Consider the following 21,309-nt stretch of genomic DNA (forward strand, 5'->3'; position numbering starts at 1 on the left):
GGCTTTAATAAGTTCAGCAGCTTGCTCAGTTCATTACCTTCTCCTTACTGTGAACACATGCATTTCACTCTTTCCAAAAAAATCCAATAGCTTGTGAGAGCATGACGTCTAAAGGAGTGCTAGTCAACACAAAAGTATGAGTATGCATTAGATTACTGTATGTCTAGTGTTTTACTGTTAAATGTTTGTTTACAATTCTTAATAATTTTAGCTCCTTTTTTTTTGGTCGGCATCATTTTCTGGCATGTGATTGGCATGACTCGCCTTTCTGCAAACCATTTCCTCTGCGGTACCTAGAGCAAACCTATGTCTGTAATAAGCCTTTTTCTCACAGTTCAGTGGTGAATTCATAAACATTCATTAAACGACGCTGTCACATGGCATAGTCTTGACAGACTTAAAGTTTTGACACAAACAGGACACATGCATCACTGCGGAACTTGAGTCTGTTGATCTGCAGGGGCTGTCTTGCTCATATCGCAAAGTCAATTCTATCCAAATGCAACCCGGTTACTCTCTTTCACTGTCAGAGGTTCTGGAAGTGAAGCACCACTGTCTTTCTGCTCTCTTACTCTTTCAACTTTCTTCAAACAACCCCCCGGTCCCCACCCCTCCTCCCAAACCATGAGCTTTCATCCGACTTTTTCCTCCCTCTTTCTTCTGTCACCTGGGTTCAACGCTGCCGGGAGAAGAGGTTCCGAAAGGCGCTGTTGTAGTTCTTGTTGAACGCTGTATAGATGAGTGGGTTGAAGAAGGAATTAGAGTAGCCAAGCCACAGGAAGACGCTCTTCCACACTGGAGGAATGTCGCACGAGCACAGCGGGATGATGAGCTCAGCCAGGAAGAAGGGGATCCAGCAGAGCACGAAGACACCGATGAGGATGCCCACCATGAGCGCAGCCCGCCGCTCCTTCTGCTCCCGCCACGTCTCACCCTCCGCCTGAAAGGACACACCCGCGGGGCGCACGCCAAATGCCATCTGTGGCTGCTGCCCCGCCTCTTTCACCTGTGGGGCGAGAGCAGCAAGAAGTTACTCAGCTGGATTGGGCCGTGAGAGTGACTGTGTGTGGGGAACCTGAAGGAAATGTGTTCAGCCAAGCTTTTCCCTCTCGTATGTGTGTATGAGGGGTTGGCCAACCTTAAGCTTCTCACCTGTGAGTGTGTGTGTGTGTGTGTGTGTGTGTGTGTGTGTGTGTGCTTTAACTTTAACTTGAGAAAGGAACAAACACAATTTCTGGTGCAGGTTTTTGCCTGTTCTCCAGAAGGTAAAATTACTTATTTTACAAAAAACAATGTGCAAACATCTCAGTTTTTGGAGTAAGTACATTTTGTGCGCGCGCACACACACACACACACACACACACACACACACACACACAAAATATATGCAGATACATGCTTCATCTCTCTTCATCATTCTTCTTTCATTTACATTGTCACATCCATCTAGGTAAATTCTACAAGCACTCTATTGGTGCCTGAATCCCAAGCAGAACCTCTGTAAGTTCACCAAAAGCTGATTACACTCTTTAGAAGCCTGATGAACAGCAGGATTAGACAGCTCTTCTAGTCTGTGACTTTCTCAGGAACATGTACATTAAGTGAAAGCATTGTTCATGCAGGCCTTGATATTCATGATATTCATATCTCATGAAAATGGCATGCAGTATGTGTAGGCTTGGGGTGGGAACTAAACTCTGCATTGCATTGATTCTCCAGTAATAAGCCTCAGTGCACCAATTCATTCTGGGGAGGCCCAGTGTGTCTTCAAGGGAATGTTTGATTATGGCTAGCCGAGAATGCGCACTCACATCACTGCTGGCCAGCGGCAGGCATGAAAAATGAAGATGTTGCAGTCTTTGTAAAGTTGAAAGCTGGTGTTTACATGCACTCCACAACTGTGGCTTCATTCTGAGATTAACCAGGACACCAGGCACAGAAACCACTGGCTTAGTTTAGGAGACCGAAGAATCTGGGTGCAAATGATCTCCTATCCCAAGAGTCTGCCTGGCATTAGAGCTCTCATTTGACTGTTCTGATGTTTAATGTTTTTCTGCCAACACACAATGCATCTGTGGCTTCTGGTGAGAGCGTTGGCTGACATCAAGCAAACAAAGAAATGAATTAAAAGAAAATGTCTCAGAAAGAACAGACAGTCGCAGACTCTTTCCTGCAATATGCAGTCTTCCACTGTCTAGGAGTGGCCTGATTTTATCTATTATATGTGATCATAACACTAAGGGTACTTGTGATTGTCATTATTGATTACATAAACTGTCGTTACCTTTTATGTCTCTAAGGAAAGCACTCCCATTTTAGGATATGAAAAGGTTTGGAATATTTGAATTTAAATGATCCTCTCTCATTTTAGTAGGTGTAACATTGAGCGGTAAGGAGGCGGACGCATGCGTGGAGAGGAGGGAGATTTAATTGGGGCAAATCCAGAATCAGTGTCGTTAAAGCAGTCCAGGGTCAAAGAGCCAACACAGAGAGCATGGGGATACATGAGTAAACAAAACAAAAATCACACAAAGGCAAACGGGAAAGCAGGCTATACTTAGGCTAGGGAAAACACAGGGCTAGGAAACACAGAGTACAAACCAAAATTACCATACGAATAAACATGCAAACATTCAATAACCTAAACACATACACAAATCATTCAAAGACCAGCAAAAACACAGGGAACAAGACATGGTTTAAATACATGAACTTAACGGAGAAAACGAAACTAAGGCATAGAACCAGGGAGTGTAGGAAAACAGAAGACAGGGAAACCATGACAACAGGGATGCCAGAAGGGTAGCCATTTGTGACAGAACCCCCCCAATGCGCACAACATCAGGGCACGCAAAACGAAACAGGACTAGGATGAGGCGCTGACAGAAACAGAACGGACAAGATGGAGCCGGGACAGGAACCAGACTAGACACAAGAATAGACAGGCCAGAATCAGGGGTAAGCACAGGGATGGATATAGAAACCGGGGAAAAGGAATGGCCAGAACAGGACAAGAACTAGAACCAGGCTTAGGAACAGAGGCAGGAGGTCAGGTAAAACAGAGAGCAGGAACCAAAGGGTTACACGAGGCAGAGACAGGGCCAAACGGCGGAGCCAGGCATGACAAGACAGAGCAGGAAGCAGACGGGAAAACACCTGGAGTTAACAAAGAAGGGACAGGCTTAGTGGCAGGACTAAGGGCAATCACGGGATCCAATGCTAAGCTCTGGATGGGTACAAGAGTCTGGGGAGATTGAGGGATGGAGATTGAGGGATAGCAGTCCGCAGTGGCGGGTCCAGAGGTGTGGGTGGGCTGGGCAACAACAGGTCTGGGAGGCTCGAAGACAGTGCTGCTCAGTGGTGCTGCAGGTTCAGGAGGCGCAGCTGCAGGGGTCAGCGGCAGCGGGTCCAAAGGCATGGCTGCACCGGTCAGCGGCGGGTCCGGGAAACCCGAAGACAGGATTGCGCTGCTCAGCATCACTGCAGGATCTGGAGGCGTGGCTACGGCGGTCAGTGGCAATGCAGGGAGATCCAGTAGTGCACCTACAGGCACAGACCTGACACAAGGAACAAGAACAGATTGAGAGGCCTCTTGGGTGGCAAGGATAGGCCAGGAGGCCACCACTAGGCCGGGAACAGGCTCAGGACAAGCGGCGCCAGGGACCAGGATTTGGTCGGGACAGGTGGCATCTCTCGCGCCAGGAGCTGGATCTGGCTGGGTAGCGGCGTCTCTCGTGCCGGGGGCCAGATCAGGCTGGATCGGGCTGTGCAGTATCTCTCGCACTGGAAACGTGTTCTGTATGAACGGCGTCTCTCGTGCCGGGAACTAGAATAGGCTCAGAAAGAATGGCATCTCTTGTGCCAGGGGCCAGAGCTGGCCGGGCAGCTGCGTCATCTCTCGCGCCTGGGACTGGAACCAGGCTGGCAGCGTGTCTTGTACTGGAGGCAGGGGCTAGATCCGGCCGGGCTGGAGACCGGCACAGGCCGGGCAATGGCATTCACTATGCAGGGAACAGGAACCGGATTATGACGGGCGGCGTCTCTCACGCCGGGAACAAGTTCAGGCTGCTGTGGCTTGCGAGATAGCCATGGACACTGGTGGGGTGACCCTGGAGGAACACATAGATACAGAACCCTCTCGGCAGTTCTCAGAGTGCACATGGGCTATGGGGAGCTCACATTTGCGATTGAGCACCAACCGAGTGCCTAGAAACAGGTTATCTGCACATTCACTCCGCCTACTCACGTCCTGCGCTGCAGGCCACTGCCCCCTGCAGCGTTGCTCAAGACAGGTAGACTCTTGGCGCTTACCTGGGATCTTTCCGTTATCAAAATAAACAGAATCCTGCTTCTTCCGGGAACGACGAGATGCCTGTGTACCTGCAGCGCCAGGGGATTTGCTGTCTCTGGATGTAATGGAGGAATTATCTTTGTGTAATGGTGGAATTGTCAGCAGAATGGCTTTGAGAAGCTGTGCTACTAGGTTGTTAAAAATGGGTGTGCATTTCGAGGAATGCCCTTTCTCAGAATAAAAGTTCCACATCTCACCTTTAGTTCTTCAATGACTACACACACTCTGCACATCACAAATAAGTTTGCTTCTTCAAGCACAGAAATCCTGCCTACAATCCTACAATTCTGCCTCCATAGGATGAGCCCAAGGGCTAGAAAATGCGCTTTGGTGCCACTCAGGGGACACCAAGAGACCAACTGCCCTGTAAAGCAGCAGAACAGCCTCCAACAGTTAAATTTGAACATGTTCTACAGGGCAAGTCAGATGGGGGATACAGGGATACACCTACTTGCAGAGCAACATTCTGTAACGGCTGCACTGAATGGATGAGCAAACCCTCTCGCCATAGCAGCTGTGGAAAACCTCCTGAGCTGAAATGATCCATCTGCAGTGGATTTTGAGGCTACAGTTGTCAGCACCTTGCCATTCATGCTCAAGAAGGCAGTCGCTGGACATCTTGAAGTACAGCACTAAGCCATGTGGAACCATGCTGACTGAGTTATTTCAAATACAAGAAAGACAGCCCAGCAGACTTTCTTTTAAGCTAAAGAAACTTCATCTTGTAGATTCAGCAGCCACATTATAATAATCACCTACATTGTACCTATAGTCACGTGCCACTTTATTAGGTATATGTGTCTTATAGGTTTGTATTCTAAGTGTGTGCACATTTTGACATCCACCTTCTATCACTGTTCAGTTTCTGATCACATGACAACTGCTGGATATACCAATAAACAACCAGATATTTTTAGGGTGTCGGACCATCCAGTGACACTGACATGGTCCAACCAAGCACGTTTTTATAAACATGGTGCTTTGAGTGTGTATGGCTGACTTATTTATACTGACAACACTGCTGTGTCTTACACATGCATACCAGCATGATGGTCACTGGAAGGTCCCTACAATGTCAGTGTCCCTGAGGGGTAGACAAGGGTCTGCCATAAAATACAAAGCCATCAGTCAGCAGCAGTCCTGTGGTCAGACACTGTGATCACTGATGAACTAAGTAGAGTGGTTAACATACATGCATGCCAACAGTTTTGGATACGCATAGCTGTATATCTACAAGCTATGTTCCCATGAAATAAGTAGTAAGTTCTTTGTGTGCCATAGCTCTCAGAGAGAGAGAGAGAGAGATGCTCTGTAGCACTCTGCTATAAACCCCACAGCCTAGTTTCTCTTTCTGGGTGCTATAATAGTATGCTAACCACTTGTGATGCTAATGTTATAAGTGTATAATAAACATGTGCCGCTAATTGCAGCACAAAATGCATAAGCACAAAATGCTAAAGTTGTATGCTAAATGCTAAAGAAGTATGACACCAAAAACATTTCAATGCACATGTATAATCAATATTTTACAAAAAGTGTTAACCTAAACCACTATCCTGTATATTCTAAATGCAAATCTCCTTATTTGCACACTACATAGCACTGGCACAAGTATAGAATTTCATGCACTGGAAGGCTTGAAACAATTGCAACTTCAGCTTTAGAGTGCCAAAAAGAAACTGCCGATCCAGCATTATGGCAGTCCCAGAAGTATATCTGGGTTTACAGGAGAGAAAGATAAACCCACACAGCAGACACTTATGAAGCTGTTGTTTGGAAAGCACAGTTGTGGCAGAATTGTCCTTACACTCTTCCATTCAAAGTCCCTTTGGGAATTTGGGAATTACATAGTTGGAAATGGAAATTTGGATTTGTTAAGCCCTTTTCAATAAAGCAATGGACAGCAACTATAACTCAAATGTATTGTTCCAATTTTAATGCTACAAATATATGCCAGGTTATAGTTTAAAAAGCAGTGTTTTAGACTGTTACAAGGGAATTTACATGATATAGGGAATAACATAATTGCTAATTAGCAAATGTTTGGACCCAATTACTATGCAGAATCTTCCAAGGCCTTTATTGCACATTACTTTATCATTACTCTGCTCAATTTAAGGTATTAATGAAAGCATTATCGTATGAAATTTTAAGTTAAATTTAAAAAATCACTAACTTGTTAGTTTGGTGCAATCAATTAGTCAGTAATGATGTGGGGCTAGTACTAATATCAGATTATTTTTCATCACGCTTGTCCACCCTACATCCTTCTAAGTAATCAAGTAAACATAAAGTGGAGTGCTGTCCGTTTTCAGAACCAGGAACTGACCTTACTCATTAGTGACCTTACTCATTAGTTTTAAAAGGTCACGATGTGATATATTGTCTTCTTTCCTGTCCTCTCTCCTGACCCACTGGCCCTTTGCCGTTTGCTAGATTTCATCACAGATGTCTGCTGTACCCAATGACAGGGCCAAATTAAAATATTTAAAAATATCTAACAGACACACTGAAATATTTTTAAAGCCATATTTTCATGGCATAGTGTGCAGTTGTGTATTACCAGGTTTGCTCTGTGACTTACTCCACAAATCATTTCAGTTCAACTCAAAAGTATTTTATTTAACACTTTTACCAATAGATATCCTCTCAAAGAAGCTTTACAGGAACTAGCTTTCGACTCCTATTGAGAAAGCCTAAGGTGACAGTAATGACATCTGGTTTTTATTTTTTTTATTTTTTTTTCACAAGGAGAATAAAGCAAAAAGACAAAGGGAACCCGGTTTTGTCAAGATAAACCAAATGCCAACACTGCCATATGCGTGTACGGCAATGAATATCACTGTTTGCGGTTCAGGGTTTCTATGACAACAACAGTATGCATAGCACAGCATATCTGTATACCTCTGTGTTGCTTGTGTATCTGTAGCTAAATTTACACCACTTATCTGTGTAAATGTTTTAATACCGTGGCTGTTTATACTCTGCTGCTGGAACAAGGCTGTACACTGCTCTTCAAAAGGATCTCATGGAGATATCTTATTTTCTAACTATATACTTAGCTTCTTGAGTAGTCTAGTTGCTCATTACCACATTAAAAAGAAAACCATTTTGGTACCAGAGCTAAACAGAAACCAGAGAAACAGAAACCATGGCGCCATGGAAAGTAGGGGACTGGACTTAAAGAAGGGAAAGAGAGAAGTGTTAATGATCTCTTGAATGGAATGATAGACTAATGGTGTATATGTAGAGAGGGAATGGTGTATATGTATACAAACACACGTTTTCATTCTCCCTCACTCTTTGTAACTCCAATGTGCACTCTGAAATTTAAATCATATTTGTTCACCCAGATGTGAAAGCTTTTCATTCATGTTAAAGATCCTGTAATAAGAGCCATAAAATAATAGACCTTCCCTGAAAAGTGAAAAAAGGATGTGCCATCAGGTATACAAACCTGAGGAAATCATGACCGCATCCATATTTTTTAAATGCTCACTGGATTTGAGTGGCATATTTTACATTACTTCCATTTTCAACCTGGCTGAATCAGCAGACATAGTTCACAAATGGTTCGCCACTCCTGTGTGGGTTTGTCACAGATCCCATTTACAGCAGGTATTAAAGTGCACAGCCCTGTGAATGAGCAGCACAGCTGATTGGCAGCAGGCAGGTGCTACGCTAAAGGAATGTATTTAAATCCATTCTCATCAGGCTTGGACCAAACCACGTAAAGGAAGCACTGTGTTCATGTCTCAGGACAGTGCAAATGTGCTCAGCTTTAACACATCGCTGTGGCATCATTTCCACAAGCTTCTGCAATGTCACAACATTTATTTCCGTCCAGAGTTGTATTAAAATTTCCCCAAGATCTTGTATTGGTGATCGGAGATTTGGAGCACTGCGCAAAGTCTTCTCCAGCACATCCCAAAGATTCCCAATGGGGTTCAGGTCTGGACTCTGTGGTTGCCAATCCATATGTGAAAATTATCATGCTCCCTGAACCACTCTTTCACAATTTGAACCCGATGAATCCTGACATTGTCATCTTGGAATATGCCCGTGCCATCAGGGAAGAAAAAATCCATTGATGGAATAACCTGGTCGTTCAGTATATTCATGTAGTCAGCTGACCTCATTCTTTGGGCACATAACATTGCTGAACCTAGACCTGACCAACTGCACCAACCACAGATCATGGCACTGCCCCCACAGGCTTGTACGGTAGGCACTAGGCATGATAGGCGCATCACTTCAGCTGCCTCTCTTCTTACCCTGATGCACCCATCACTCAGGAACAGGGTAAATCTGGACTCATCAGACCACATGACCTTCTTCCATTGCTCCAGAGTCCAATCTTTATGCTTCCTAGCAAATTGAAGCCATTTTTGCTGGTTAGCCTCACTGACAAGTGGTTTTCTTAAGGCTACACAGCTGTTTAGTCCCAATCCCTTGAGTTTCCTTCACATTGTGCATGTGGAAATGCTCTTACTTTCACCATTAAACATATCCCTGAGTTCTACTGTTGTTTTTCTAAGATTTGATTTCACCACACATTTAAGTGATCGCAGATCACGATCATTCAAGATTCTTTTCCACATTCCTTCCTCAAAGATGATGTTTCCTGCCACTTTTTAATAATGCGTTGGACAGTTCTTAACCCGATTTTAGTAGTTTCAGCAATCTCCTTAGATGTGTTCTCTGCTTGATGCATGCCAGTGATTTGACCCTCCTGAAACAAATTAACATCTGTTCCACGACCACGGGATGTGTCTTTCCACATGGTGGTTTAACAAACGAGAAGCTACTCACTGCATCAGTTAGGGTTAAATAACTTGTTGCCAGCTGAAACATAATCACCCATGCAGTAATTATCCAATGGAAGGCTCTTACCTATTTGCTTAGGGTGGTGACCTTTTTTTTGGCGTGTGTGTGTGTGTGTGTGTGTGTGTGTGTGTGTGTGTGTGTGTGTGTGTGTGTGTGTGTGTGTGTGTGTGTGTGTATGTATGTGTGTGTGTACTGTCTCTCCATCCCATCATTGTCCATCACTGGAAATTGAAGCTTGGCAATCTATCATGTGACTACATTCATGTAAGAAATCTTACTATTTAATTTAATCTTAATTGAATTCTTGAAATGGTGGGTAGAGTGCCATTTCAGCCTTTGTATGTGCCAACTTCAGCTTTAGCAAAATTGGTTTATTTCTTTCAGACATCATAAGCAGCCTCACACATATCACATAGTCTAAGATTTTGAAGACCTATGTGGGTAAACATTTATCCACAAAAAGGTCCTTTCTGTTTTAGAAAATCCTTAGTTTTCCCCCCATTGCCAGTACTACTGCCAAGCTCTCCTGTTGAGATGTGGAGTAATTGGCTTCAGCACCATTCATTAGGTGATCGTCACCTTTGTGAAGGAAGAAGGAACCATCTGGATGTGTGATTAATCACAGACGGTGAGGTCTTGGCAGGTTCAGCTCACCCATTGCTGAGTCACCTCCATGTTTCTTTATGGTAGTGCACTGGTATGGCTCAAAACTGCTTTGTCACTGGTCACTGGAATCGTGCTTAGGGTCAAGAGAAAAAAAAAGGTCGAGGGCATCAGTGCCATCCTGTCCACAAACAAGCTCACTACAATATTCCCTCAGGGCCTCGGCTAAGCATATCTGACAAGGCCTGTGCCACAGTAAATGACGACACTGGTGTCCTTTCTTGGCTAGATATGTGGTGCTAAGGCCCAAATTCTGCAACATGTGCACACCAAAAGACCAGAAGATTCTGACAGTACAAGCAAACAAGACAGTGCAGTAGAAAAGCATTATGCACGAGGATTACACCTGGTACAATTGAAAAGACAAACAAGTGCAGTGCAATGCACATAACTGCAATACAATAAGTACATAAGTACAAAAATAAAAACAATAAAGTAACCCTAGAGGATGGAAGACAATATGGGCAGACAGTAAACAACATTGTGAGTTTTGGAAATTCATACACACTTGAATAGTACTGAATATGAACAATCCCGCAAAAGAAGCTGGATAAGCTATCATGTAATAAAGTGGTCAGGAGGGAAATGGAACCATGTTTGTTAGATGGGGGTACGGGTAGAGAGGCACAGTTATTTGAACATCCTGACAGCTTGGGGGCACAAGCTGTTGCAGAGTTTGACAAATCTGTCTTGGATGCTTTGTTCGATTCTTCCAGAGATCAGGGGGCCAAAAAGTGCAGGAGTGTATGGGAGAGTTGGGAGGACTGCAGGAGTCATACATTACACTTACTTACTACTGTGATTGTTATAGGTGTCCTGAATCAGAGGCTGAGAGACCCCAGCCATGTTCTTAGTCATTTTTGCAGTTCGCTGCAAGTTTCTACAACTGAGAGCAGTTCAGAACATTCTCCTAGCACCTCTGTAGAACATGGCAAAAATGGTGGGATTGCTCTCCTCAGTAGCCACAGTAAATGACGACACTAGTGTCCTTTCTTAGCTAGATATGTGGTGCTAAGGCCCAAACCTATTCTGCAACACATGCACACCAAAAGAACAGAAGATCCTGACAGCCTTGACAGAAGCACAACTGATGTGAAGTGGGATGAACTGAGCATGTGACCAGGTGTGTTGCAAGGTACATCAATCTGACATGCAATGAGAGGGTTGGCTTCTTCGAGGAATCATTGTTCAGGACTTCGAACCATGCAACAAAGTCATTTTGCACATCCCAGAGGGATATACCACTATTACAGGTGATATCTGTACAAGGTGTGGCCTTGAAGTCAGAGATCACATGTGCCACGTTGTCCTTGCCATTTTGAATATAGCCAGGGAGGCTCCATGGAGGTAGATTTGAGGAGGTTCTGGGGAGATGTGCTTTGCCACCGTGATGGTAAGATTGACACATTACATAAGGTCTTGTTATCCCTATGGATTAAACAGATGGTTAGATATCGAGAAAAAAAAAAACAACAACACCCTTCCTCAATTTCACAGAACTCTGGTCAAGCCTAGAAGCAGGTTGACTGCTCTGCATAGGAATAATTCACTTAGTGTGACATATTTAATATGACAGCTTCTGTGGATTCTTATTAATAGAGTGAAATCCTGCTGTCTTTCCCTAATACTACAAAATAAGCCAGTTCTTATTTTGAACAAGGAAGCCAAACATGTGAGTTTTTCTTGAGTTCACAGTAAGCCATGAAAGTCCCAGAATTTACACTGAACTTATATAAATGCTGGAGGTGTTAATTCAACACCAGATATTTTGTTGTGTTCTGACAGCACCATGGATGATCTTCTATATGAAAAAAATGAGCTCTGGCCATCATGCTATTTTAAGACATCCCTAAGACAAGGCAGCTTTACCTAGAGCTATTCCTCCAGTTGCATTCATGTACTGCCTCTGTCACTCAAAGACCTTTCCTTCAGCTCTGTTGTCAGCGGGGCAGCCTCACTGAAGCAGATGTCCACTCCATTTTTCCTGATGAGATGACATCAGAATGCCATTGAGACATGCCTGGGGTTTCTCCTCTGCAGGATGGCTCTTCACCTCTCTTTCTTCGTTTCTCCTTCTGCACCAATCATACAGCTGCCAGTAGGTAGAACTCCTCATTAAATAATGGTAAGTAAGAAATCCACAATCTATTAGCCACATACATACCACATGCACGACCTTTTGTACTGGCGTAAGTATGGCAGGAAGGACTGTGCAGTGTGGAATAAAAAGTAAGAGAATCTCTGCTCAAAAGAAATTATTTGCATTATTTAGAATATAACTCCCAAACCTGTATTCTAATTCTATATTTCTGATCCAGATGACAAAGTCAGACACATGCCATTTCATTGTCACGCAACCGCCCTCGGTCCATGACTGCAATTACCCTCTTCACCGGCACAACCTCACCAGATCATCATCACAAGTTTACTAGTGGCACCTGTGTCTCATCTTTGCTATGCTATTTATTCTCTCCCGTTCCATTCATTTCCTGCAAAGTATTATCACTGTTCTCTCACGTGTACTGAGGGAGATTATATTTATACACACACACACACACACACACGCTGGTGTGTCTGACCTGTTCTAAGATGTCACATTTATTCAATTTAAATTCTTTTTTTTTTTTCTTAATTTGCTATAGCCCCTTTTCAAAGTCCAATTTCCCAATGCCTTTTTCTTTTAAAAATGCATTGGAATATAATTTGATTATTGTTACCAAGAAGCCTATGTAACCTTCAATGAAGTTTAGTCAGCTTTAACAAACCCTAATTCTTATTATAGGCTAATGTAATTCACTGCAGTTTACATTTTTTACCCACAAGTCAAAAGTATGATATTGCCAACTGAAATATAATATACCTGTTGGCTATACTTATAAGTGCATTTTATACACATATCAGCCACGACATTAAACCTATTGACTGGTGAAGTGATTAACATTATTTTTGCAAAGGTGAACAGTCAGTACTTAAGTGTTGTGTTGGAATTAGGAAAAAATGAGAAAGAGTAAAGATCTGAGAAACTATGACCAGGGCCAAATGGTGATGGCCAGATGACAGAGCTTCTCCAAAACAGCAGGTCTTATGGGGTGTTACTGGCATGCCCTGGTTAGTACCTACCAAATGTTGTCCAAGGAAAGACAGCCAGTGAACTAGCAAAAGAGTCATGGTACGGTGTGGCCCGAGTGCCGAAGGGCGTGGGGTAGGACGCACAAACTTCCTCGACAAGGACGAACATTTAATTGAAACATATAAATACAATGGCACTCACATGTATTACAGACAAGGAACATGAAATGGTTAACAATAAACAGACACGATAAACGGGAATACATGTAATGATGATGCTAACATTTAACATTAACACGTTACGTCAACAATGACCAATGACGCTGCACACCCTGACGTGGGTTTAAATACACACAGACGAAACGAGGTACAGGTGTGCAGACGTGGTCACAAATGAAAGTCCTCCCACTGCACATGGCTGGCCAAACCACGTGCCTCGCGGGAGGCGAACATTCTGTGACACATGGACACCATTAATTCTCTAATGTAGTGAAGGCTAGCCTGTCTGGTCCAATCCCACAGATGAGATAGTGTAGCACAAATTATTGAAAAAATTATTTCTGGTTATTTTCAAGTTTCAATATTTTATTGCCATTTCAGTAAGTGCTTTACTGAGAGAAACTGATTGGTCAGTGACACAAACAGTAAACATCCACACATGCAACACACAACTCTTAAAATACATTAAAATATCAATAAAATTCATAAAAACAATTAAATACATTAATATACAATAACATTGTTAAGATTGTGGTGAAATTTAACAGTCTCATAGCACAAGGATGATGGTTCTACATAAGATGCTCTTTAAAAAGGTCCTGTGCTGGGCGTGAACTACTTGCATGAATTTTTAATGCCTTCTTTTATATTCTACTGATGTGTATAGAAGGAAAGGATGGGAGTTCACCACCTTCTCTAACCGATTACTTTCATATGCCATTAATACCATACCAGGCACATACTGAAAAGGTCAACACATTTTCCACCACAGTTCTGGAAAAGTGAAGCATACAGTCTCTAGTCACACCAAATTTTCTAGGCTGTCTTACAAAAAAAAGATTTTTCATGAGCTTTTCCCAGCAAGACAGCAGTGTTATCCTCCCGCTTAAGTCTCTCACATCAGTAAGTCAACTCTCTGCTCCCATTTACGATTAATGGCCTGAGGTAACAGGTGCACCTTCCTTTTCCTAAAGTCCACCATTGGTTCCTTTGTTTTTATCAATGATGACATATTAATTATTCACCAAACTCCATTCCACTAAAGCTCTGAACAAGTCTTTGTATATTGTTTCATCATCATTGGATATCAAGCCCACTAATGTTGTATCATCTGCAACTTTGTACAATTTGACTGAATCTGAATTTGATATACAGTTGTTGGTACAGAGAGTTTAAAAAAGGAAGCAAAACACTTGGTGGTGGCAGAAGAGCGGAAACACACTATTCATTTTAACAACTTGCTGTTTGAAAAAAAAATAAAAATTTGAGAATCCAACAGCATAAAGACTTGTGGGCACCAAGCGTTTTAAGTTTGTCAAAAAGCCTTGACAGTAATATTGTAGTAAACGCTGAGATGTAATCTAAAAATAGAATTTGTGCATATACCTGGTACCTCCAAGTGTTGCAAACCCAAGAGTAAACAGTGTGCAACAGCATCCTCAACAAACCTATTAACCCGTTATGCAAACATGTTTGTACTGACATTAGAGAGATGTTCACATCCAAGCAGGTCTCTATAAAGCACAGTACAGAGCAATAGAAGAAGGTGGCCTGATCTAATGAATCACATTTTCTTTTGCATTATACAGATGCCCAGGGCTGTGTGTTGCTTATCTTGTGAAGAGATGGCACAAGGATGTACTATGGCAAAAAGGAATAATGCCTGGCAGAGGCAATGTGAAGCCTGCAAAACCTTGAGTCCTGTCATTAACGTGGATGTTACTTTGACATGTCGAAGGTGTTGACTTAGTCTACAAATCCCCAAGGACACAATCTAATCTAGTTATGTGCTGTAATAACAAGTTGGTTCCAGATACTACAGGATAACTTCAGAGGTCTTGTGAAGTTCACGATCAGTGTAGATGTACAGTTTCATTCTGCTGTCTGCTGTCAACAACCCTCTACTCCATTTAATTCTGGTCAGTTTTTGGCCACGGGACTATTGCTGGTTGGATTGCATTTTAATGTCAGACATTCTCAACACAAATGACATGACAGTGGTATGGTAATGGGTGTTGCACTAGTATGAGTCTATCAGGCAAAGCAGTGTTGGCTGTGTGCTGGGTTGATAGTGGTCCATCACACAAAAAATATCCAGCCACGACTATAAGAAGGTACTCGTTTCTAATAATGTGCATGGTAAGTGCAATGTACATAAGTCTCTGACACACCTCAGCTTGTGCACATCCTCTCCACTGTCATGAGGCCTACTCCTCACTGTAGTACCATACAGCTCAAGTAGGTCTCATACTGCCCTGATTAAAGTGACTAACTCCTGCAGTTTATTTGTAACATCATCCGTGACACTAGCTTGGTCAAGTGACACCTAAACTCTGTTCTGTCAGTCATTTACTGGATTTCATTTACATTTCACTTCTGGTATTTTCAAATTTTGAACATGTGCTTTTTTAAAAATTCATTTTATTCCCTTGATTAACCATTGCAGTACTGCAAATTGCCTGCTACGATTGTCTTACAATCGTATTTTCTCATACAGGGTCATAAAGGCTGAACATGTGTTCATTTAAGCCTAATTTAAGTGGAAATGCTTTAGCATACTTAATGGGATACACATTGATTTCCAACCTCAGCCTTGGCAGATATTGTTGCATCTTTTAATTGTGTGTAATAGTCATTTTGCAATTCATCTGTTTGCAGTTATCTTTTGATTCCCCTTACATGGCTAGAACAGTGATTTTGCAACACTGAGTCTCACACACATCCATGTCTCCCTTATAATCCTGTATCTTTAAAATACAGCTTCCCATTGTTCCCATTACCTGGGTGAGTTTAACAGATTTACCTTGGTCCTAGACTAAAACTAAATTTCAGTGGATGATCCCCATAAAGACTGTAATTTAGTCAAACTTAAGACTAATTGTTTACCTGTATCAAAAATACAGTTGCTAATAAGCTTAAAATACCATCTTTATCTTTGTTATTGTTTCAGTCCAACCAGTAGATTCCTAGACCAGTCAAGATTCAAATAAGAATTCTTTTAGGTTTTTATTGCCTACTCTCATTTGTGAATGGGATAGATAATGTCTGATTTGCCATCTGCAATTGAATTTCAGGCATGACAACAGACTATTTGAGCATTTGGTTTGGTCTTTAATTGTAACATCTTACCTCAATGTAACCACATGTAACGTCTTACCTCAATAACCTCTGCCATGGGCATGATGGTGTTAGTCTTCCGGGATCCAATGCGAAACTTGGCAGCCTTGTAGATCTTCCAGTAGACAAAAAGAACGACACACAGGGGCAGATAGAAAGCGCCAAATGTGGAGAAGACTGTGTAGGAGGGCTCCTGGCTCACCTGGCAGGCCAGACTCTCCTCTGAATATGTTTCCCCCCAGCCAAATAGTGGGGAGAGGGAGATGATGGCAGAGAGGAGCCAGGTAAGGGCGATCATCACATTGGAGATCCTCTTCCGTGTCTTGAGTGTGTATTCCAGGTGCCGCGTGATGGACCAGTATCGGTCAAGCGCAATAGCCGTCACATTCCAGATACTGGCCGTACAGCATAGCACATCACATGAAATCCAGACCTGGCACAGGGCGCGGCCCAGGATCCAGCGGCGGCCATACAGCTCTCGCACCAGACTGAGGGGCATCACCAGTCCAGCCACCATCACGTCCGAGATGGCCATGGAGGCCACCAGGTTGTGGGGGACGCGGTGGAAGGTGCGCACCCTGAGGATAGTCACCAGCACCAGGAGGTTCCATGCAAACGTGGCTACCACGAGCATAGCCAGGAGTGTCAGGGTGAGGATGCTGAACACAGAGAATGGACGGTAGAGGTTTCCTGACTCCGGCTCCCCACTAAAGTTGGACAAGAAAGCAGAAAGATTCAGCTGGGCCATGTCCCAGGGCCACAGAAATCCCACTCTTCTTTGTGGCTGGGGCTAGTGTGGATCAACCCACTGGACTACTTGGTAATCTTTCTGTCAGCCATTGAACATTTTCTCAGGTTTGATCATTGAATTCTGCAAAGGTTACTGCTAGGGTCAGCACACCAGGGTTGTTCTGGCCAAGAGGTCTACACCTCCACACTGCTGTTCGCTGCCAATTGAGATCTACTGCAGCTCCTTCGGCTGTCAAGCTGATGAAAAACGGCAGTCACATTACACTTGGGCTTGGAGCAAGAGAGATGCCTGCAGCCTCCAAATATTTTGCAGTTCACCTGTGGACGGCAGCAAGAGGGTACGATTGGCTCTTTTCCTATAAAAAAAAAAGAAAAGAAAAAGAAACACAGGAGAAAAAAAATGGAATAACTCAAACTTCCTTTTCCACGACAGCACCAATAAAAAATGTAAAATGTCACCATCACCCCTGAGCTAATCCATTCTTGTATCTTTTCCAAGAAAGCCATCTTCATGAATTATAAGGTTTGTCTTCAGCAAGCATCTACCCTCTCACCCACATGCCAATGATACTCATTCAGAAGCCAAAACCCCATTCGTTCTTCAGCATTTTGCATGAGGAGAGAGAGAGAGAGAGAGAGAGAGAGAGAGAGAGAGAGAGAGAGAGAGAGAGAGAGAGAGAGAAGATAGCCTTCATCTCCGCACTCAGTTGCTTTCAGCTCCTGGCACAAAAAACAGCCTTTTACTTTCATGTGCAGATAACAAGGTATGGAGCCACTTTGAGGCATCTGCCTACTCTGTCAAAACAGAGTCCTTGCTGCTCTAGCCACCCTACAGCCCATGAACGCTTTCACAAGGAGCTCCATCAGAAGCATGAAGAAGGATAGAGTGAAGCAACGTCACATTTATTTTGACCACTGTAATTACAGACCAGATTGATACAAACAAACCTCGTGGGAGTAAACACACGTGAGTGTGGGAGTGAGCAAACGCATGCTACTAACAAGAATGAAGCACTATTTATGGAATGATGCATACTGCAATGAGATTTGAGGCTTTGCTTCAAGGGACAAATCTGAATTGATCCTAAAGCTGATCTATATTATATGCACTCCAGCATAGTATCCTGGCCACTGCCAAAATCTTGTGAGAGAGCAGCAACATTATGCCATTCAATTAAATTACATTTACAAATTCTGCAAATGAACTGTAACAGCTTTTACATTCATGGCTTTGTGGCAGAAGGATTACAGTTCAATTATACCATTACATGTCACTGAATAATGAGCTCTAAAAGCACTTTATCTTAATGCCTTTGCTGAGGTTTGCAGTGTACTTTCCTGTCCTTTTCTGCTAACCTCCTGCACGGCACTTCCTTATGATCGAATCACTCCTTGCACCAGACAAATACACTCTCCTTTGCTGTATATTATATCCACTTAAGTCCTAACAGAAAAAACCTCAAGCTCTCAAATTAACAAGTATGAAGGACATGATCTGTGATCATCTTTTATTAATTATCCACCCTTTTGTGTTACATAGCAACATTTGTTTTAATGTATTAATACATTACATTAATTTATGTATTAAGTCTGCAGTATCCTTGAGTGTTAAAGACCTCCAATCTGAATGAGAATGGTACCTGTCAATGTATGAATCAGTGTGATGAATACTTAGAAATAGTTACCTTAACTGAAGTTACATTGGACTTAAATCACCTTACAGAAATTAATATTCTGACAATTTTTTGTGTCAGAATTGTACTTAACCTTGTTAACAGCTGGCTCCTGACACCAGATCATTTAGGCTGAGAGAGATGTGCTGTTTTGAAACTTCCAGGATTGACAGGAGCTGATATGTAGTCTGCAAAAGTCCATTACTTTTTGACTAGCCTATTTTCTCCACAGATTAAAATGGTAACTGCTTTCGTCTCAGCCTGTGGAAGCTAATGTGGCAGCCAGCAAGCCTGCCAGTGGCGATTCAGTGGGAAAAACATCAAGGCATTAAAATTATTGCCTGCTTACACAGTGTGGCATGAGGAATATTGAGAAGGGTTACATCAGCGAGCTGCCGATAAGAGAGATCACATGCTCTTTTAACCACCAAGTGGTGCATTCTGATTGTGTTTAAAGTTGTCATGCTAGCAAACATGTCCGAATGTTTGTGGTGGTCTAGGCTGAGATGACTGTCGCATTGTACTTTGTAATGCTGAGAATAGGACCATGAGTGAAAAATAGCAAGAGCCTAGGGATGGTTCAAGATGAGCCTAGGGATGGTTCAAGATGAATGTGTTCCTGATTCCTGATCTCATCACCATGCGCACAGTCCACCGGACGCCTGCCCCGTCTAAGGTTAGGGAGCTGAGGCTGTGTCCCCCTGAGCCTGTAGCTCTATGGACTCATTACCACAATCTCATTGTTTTGGCTTCATGGAACAGGCAGAGACTTAACAAGGTCTTCTGTAATCAATCATGAAATCCTTTCCCTATTATTCACGCGTCTATTTCAGATTTATTCTTCTGCACCTGCATCCTGTCTTTTACCAAATATCTCCTTCTCTATCTGTCTAGTTTTCTATCCCTGCTCTCTATTCTCTCACTTGTTCTCCCTTTTCATTCTCTGCTCTTTCATTAGTTTGTGCCATGAGGCATAAAGCTGGACAGGTACAAACACATGCTCAGTAGTGAGCAAACCAAATGGAAGGTTTTGCTTGGCAGTGTCTTACTAACAAGTTTCAACAGGTGCCTTGTGTGCATTCAGTGGTGCACTGGACGCACTGTCATACACCATAACACCTGTCACTTTACTGCCACAAAAGTGATGGGAAATGGGGTTCATTCGGCTTTGTTGTTCTGTTTGATATGTGTCTGTTTGTTTGTTTTGTTTGTTTGTTTGTGTGTGTGTGTGTGTGTGTGTGTGTGTGTGTGTGTGTGTGTGTGTGTGTGTGCACATGTATGCTTACATGGGAGACTGTGTGTGTATTCATAGCTCTCCATGGAATAAAACGTACCCACAAAAATAATACAATGTGAGAAAAGTCCATCATTTTAAATGTATTATTTTAAAGAAACTATGATTTAAAAACTCAGTTGGAACATAACAGTTTTTCAGCATCAGAACACATCTATGCTCAATTGATAATCGAAAGTCCAAAGCATAAAATATGTCACTAGGGTGGTTACACCTGAAATCCGGTGGCCAAAGAATGTGACAGAAGGACCATCTGAAAGAGAAAACTCTGGAATATAGAAAGTGAAACCTCAGTACAGATTACACATAACTGCAAATCAGTAAATCAGAGTTCATCAACATGGATGGACTCACTCACCCACACACTGGACTCACTCATTACTAGACGGTTGCAGCATAACAGTGTGTGCTTTCTTCTCTCTTATATTGTCATTCTTATATTACATATCTTGTGCACTAACAAGGAAAGAGATGCGCACACACAAGGAAAGAGAGCCAGAGAGTGAGAATAAGAATTTCATTTTAAATCATTGTGTCAATGCCATGCCCCTGGGAACCTTTAAGTCTGTATATGCCCCCATCACTCCAGCTGAACTATTAATAAGATCCTTGGGGTAATAACCTAAGCCAATTAACTTGAATTAACTTTATAAATGCTTTAAACCACCCACTTCCCCCACTCCTCTACTAAATGCCAACACAAAATGAAGAATCTGAAAGATCATTACAGATATCCTTTGTAATGGGGTTCAAGCAGAATCCACGTAACCATCACCACAACAAATTTAAATATTTACAATGTTTTTTACTATTGTGTGCATAGCAACTACACAGAACTGCTTTCATTAAGTAGGGGTTTATGATTATGACAAACTCAGCAATTATGCTTTTTTTGTTTGATGTTCTAATAGTTATTACTTGCAGAAATTTACAAAGTGAACATCTGAAGTTGTGCAATAGGTGCACCACTAAACATGTTCTAATTTCATCTTATCACAAATACATAAATACAGAGAACAAAACCGATACCAACAACTATACAATGAGCAACCCCATTATTACAGCAGTCATGTTAGGGCCCATTACACCAGTCAGAAACAGTGGCAGTAAACCCTTCCAGCAATTAACAAGAGCCATATTACTGCAGATACATTGTGCATTAAGCCGCATTATTGATATTAATGAGAGAAATCTAATCTATAGCAATAACATGCATAGGTGAATACTGTCCTGAAGGCAGGTTATGGCCTATAAAATATTACAAGATCAAGGTTCACTAGATCAGCAAATGAAAATATTGTACAAGAAAGAAATATTGTAATTAAGAAATAACAAACAAAAGAAAG

General features: G+C 42.4%; 1 protein-coding gene across 1 annotated transcript; it reads right to left on the bottom strand.

Moving 5' to 3' along the window:
* Positions 1–637: 637 nt before the first annotated feature.
* On the bottom strand, positions 638–17,006 carry htr5ab (5-hydroxytryptamine (serotonin) receptor 5A, genome duplicate b). The gene is made up of 2 exons (XM_027022347.3): positions 16,287–17,006; positions 638–1,006 (listed from the first exon to the last, which is right to left on the bottom strand). Exons 1-2 carry the CDS (start codon positions 16,992–16,994, stop codon positions 674–676), a joined length of 1,041 nt encoding a protein of 346 aa, XP_026878148.2. The 5' UTR covers positions 16,995–17,006; the 3' UTR covers positions 638–673.
* Positions 17,007–21,309: the final 4,303 nt, after the last annotated feature.

Source organism: Electrophorus electricus, chromosome 20, assembly GCF_041902795.1.
Source record: "Electrophorus electricus isolate QZ-2024a chromosome 20, ASM4190279v1, whole genome shotgun sequence".
Taxonomy (NCBI): Eukaryota; Metazoa; Chordata; class Actinopteri; order Gymnotiformes; family Gymnotidae; genus Electrophorus; species Electrophorus electricus.

Coding starts and splice junctions, on each gene's coding strand:
- htr5ab (XM_027022347.3), bottom strand. CDS start 16,994: ATGGCCCAGCTGAATCTTTCTGCTTTCTTGTCCAACTTTAGTGGGGAG. Junction 1,007..16,286: donor CCATGGCAGAGGTTATTGAG/GTAAGACGTTAC, acceptor CTCGCCCCACAG/GTGAAAGAGGCGGGGCAGCA.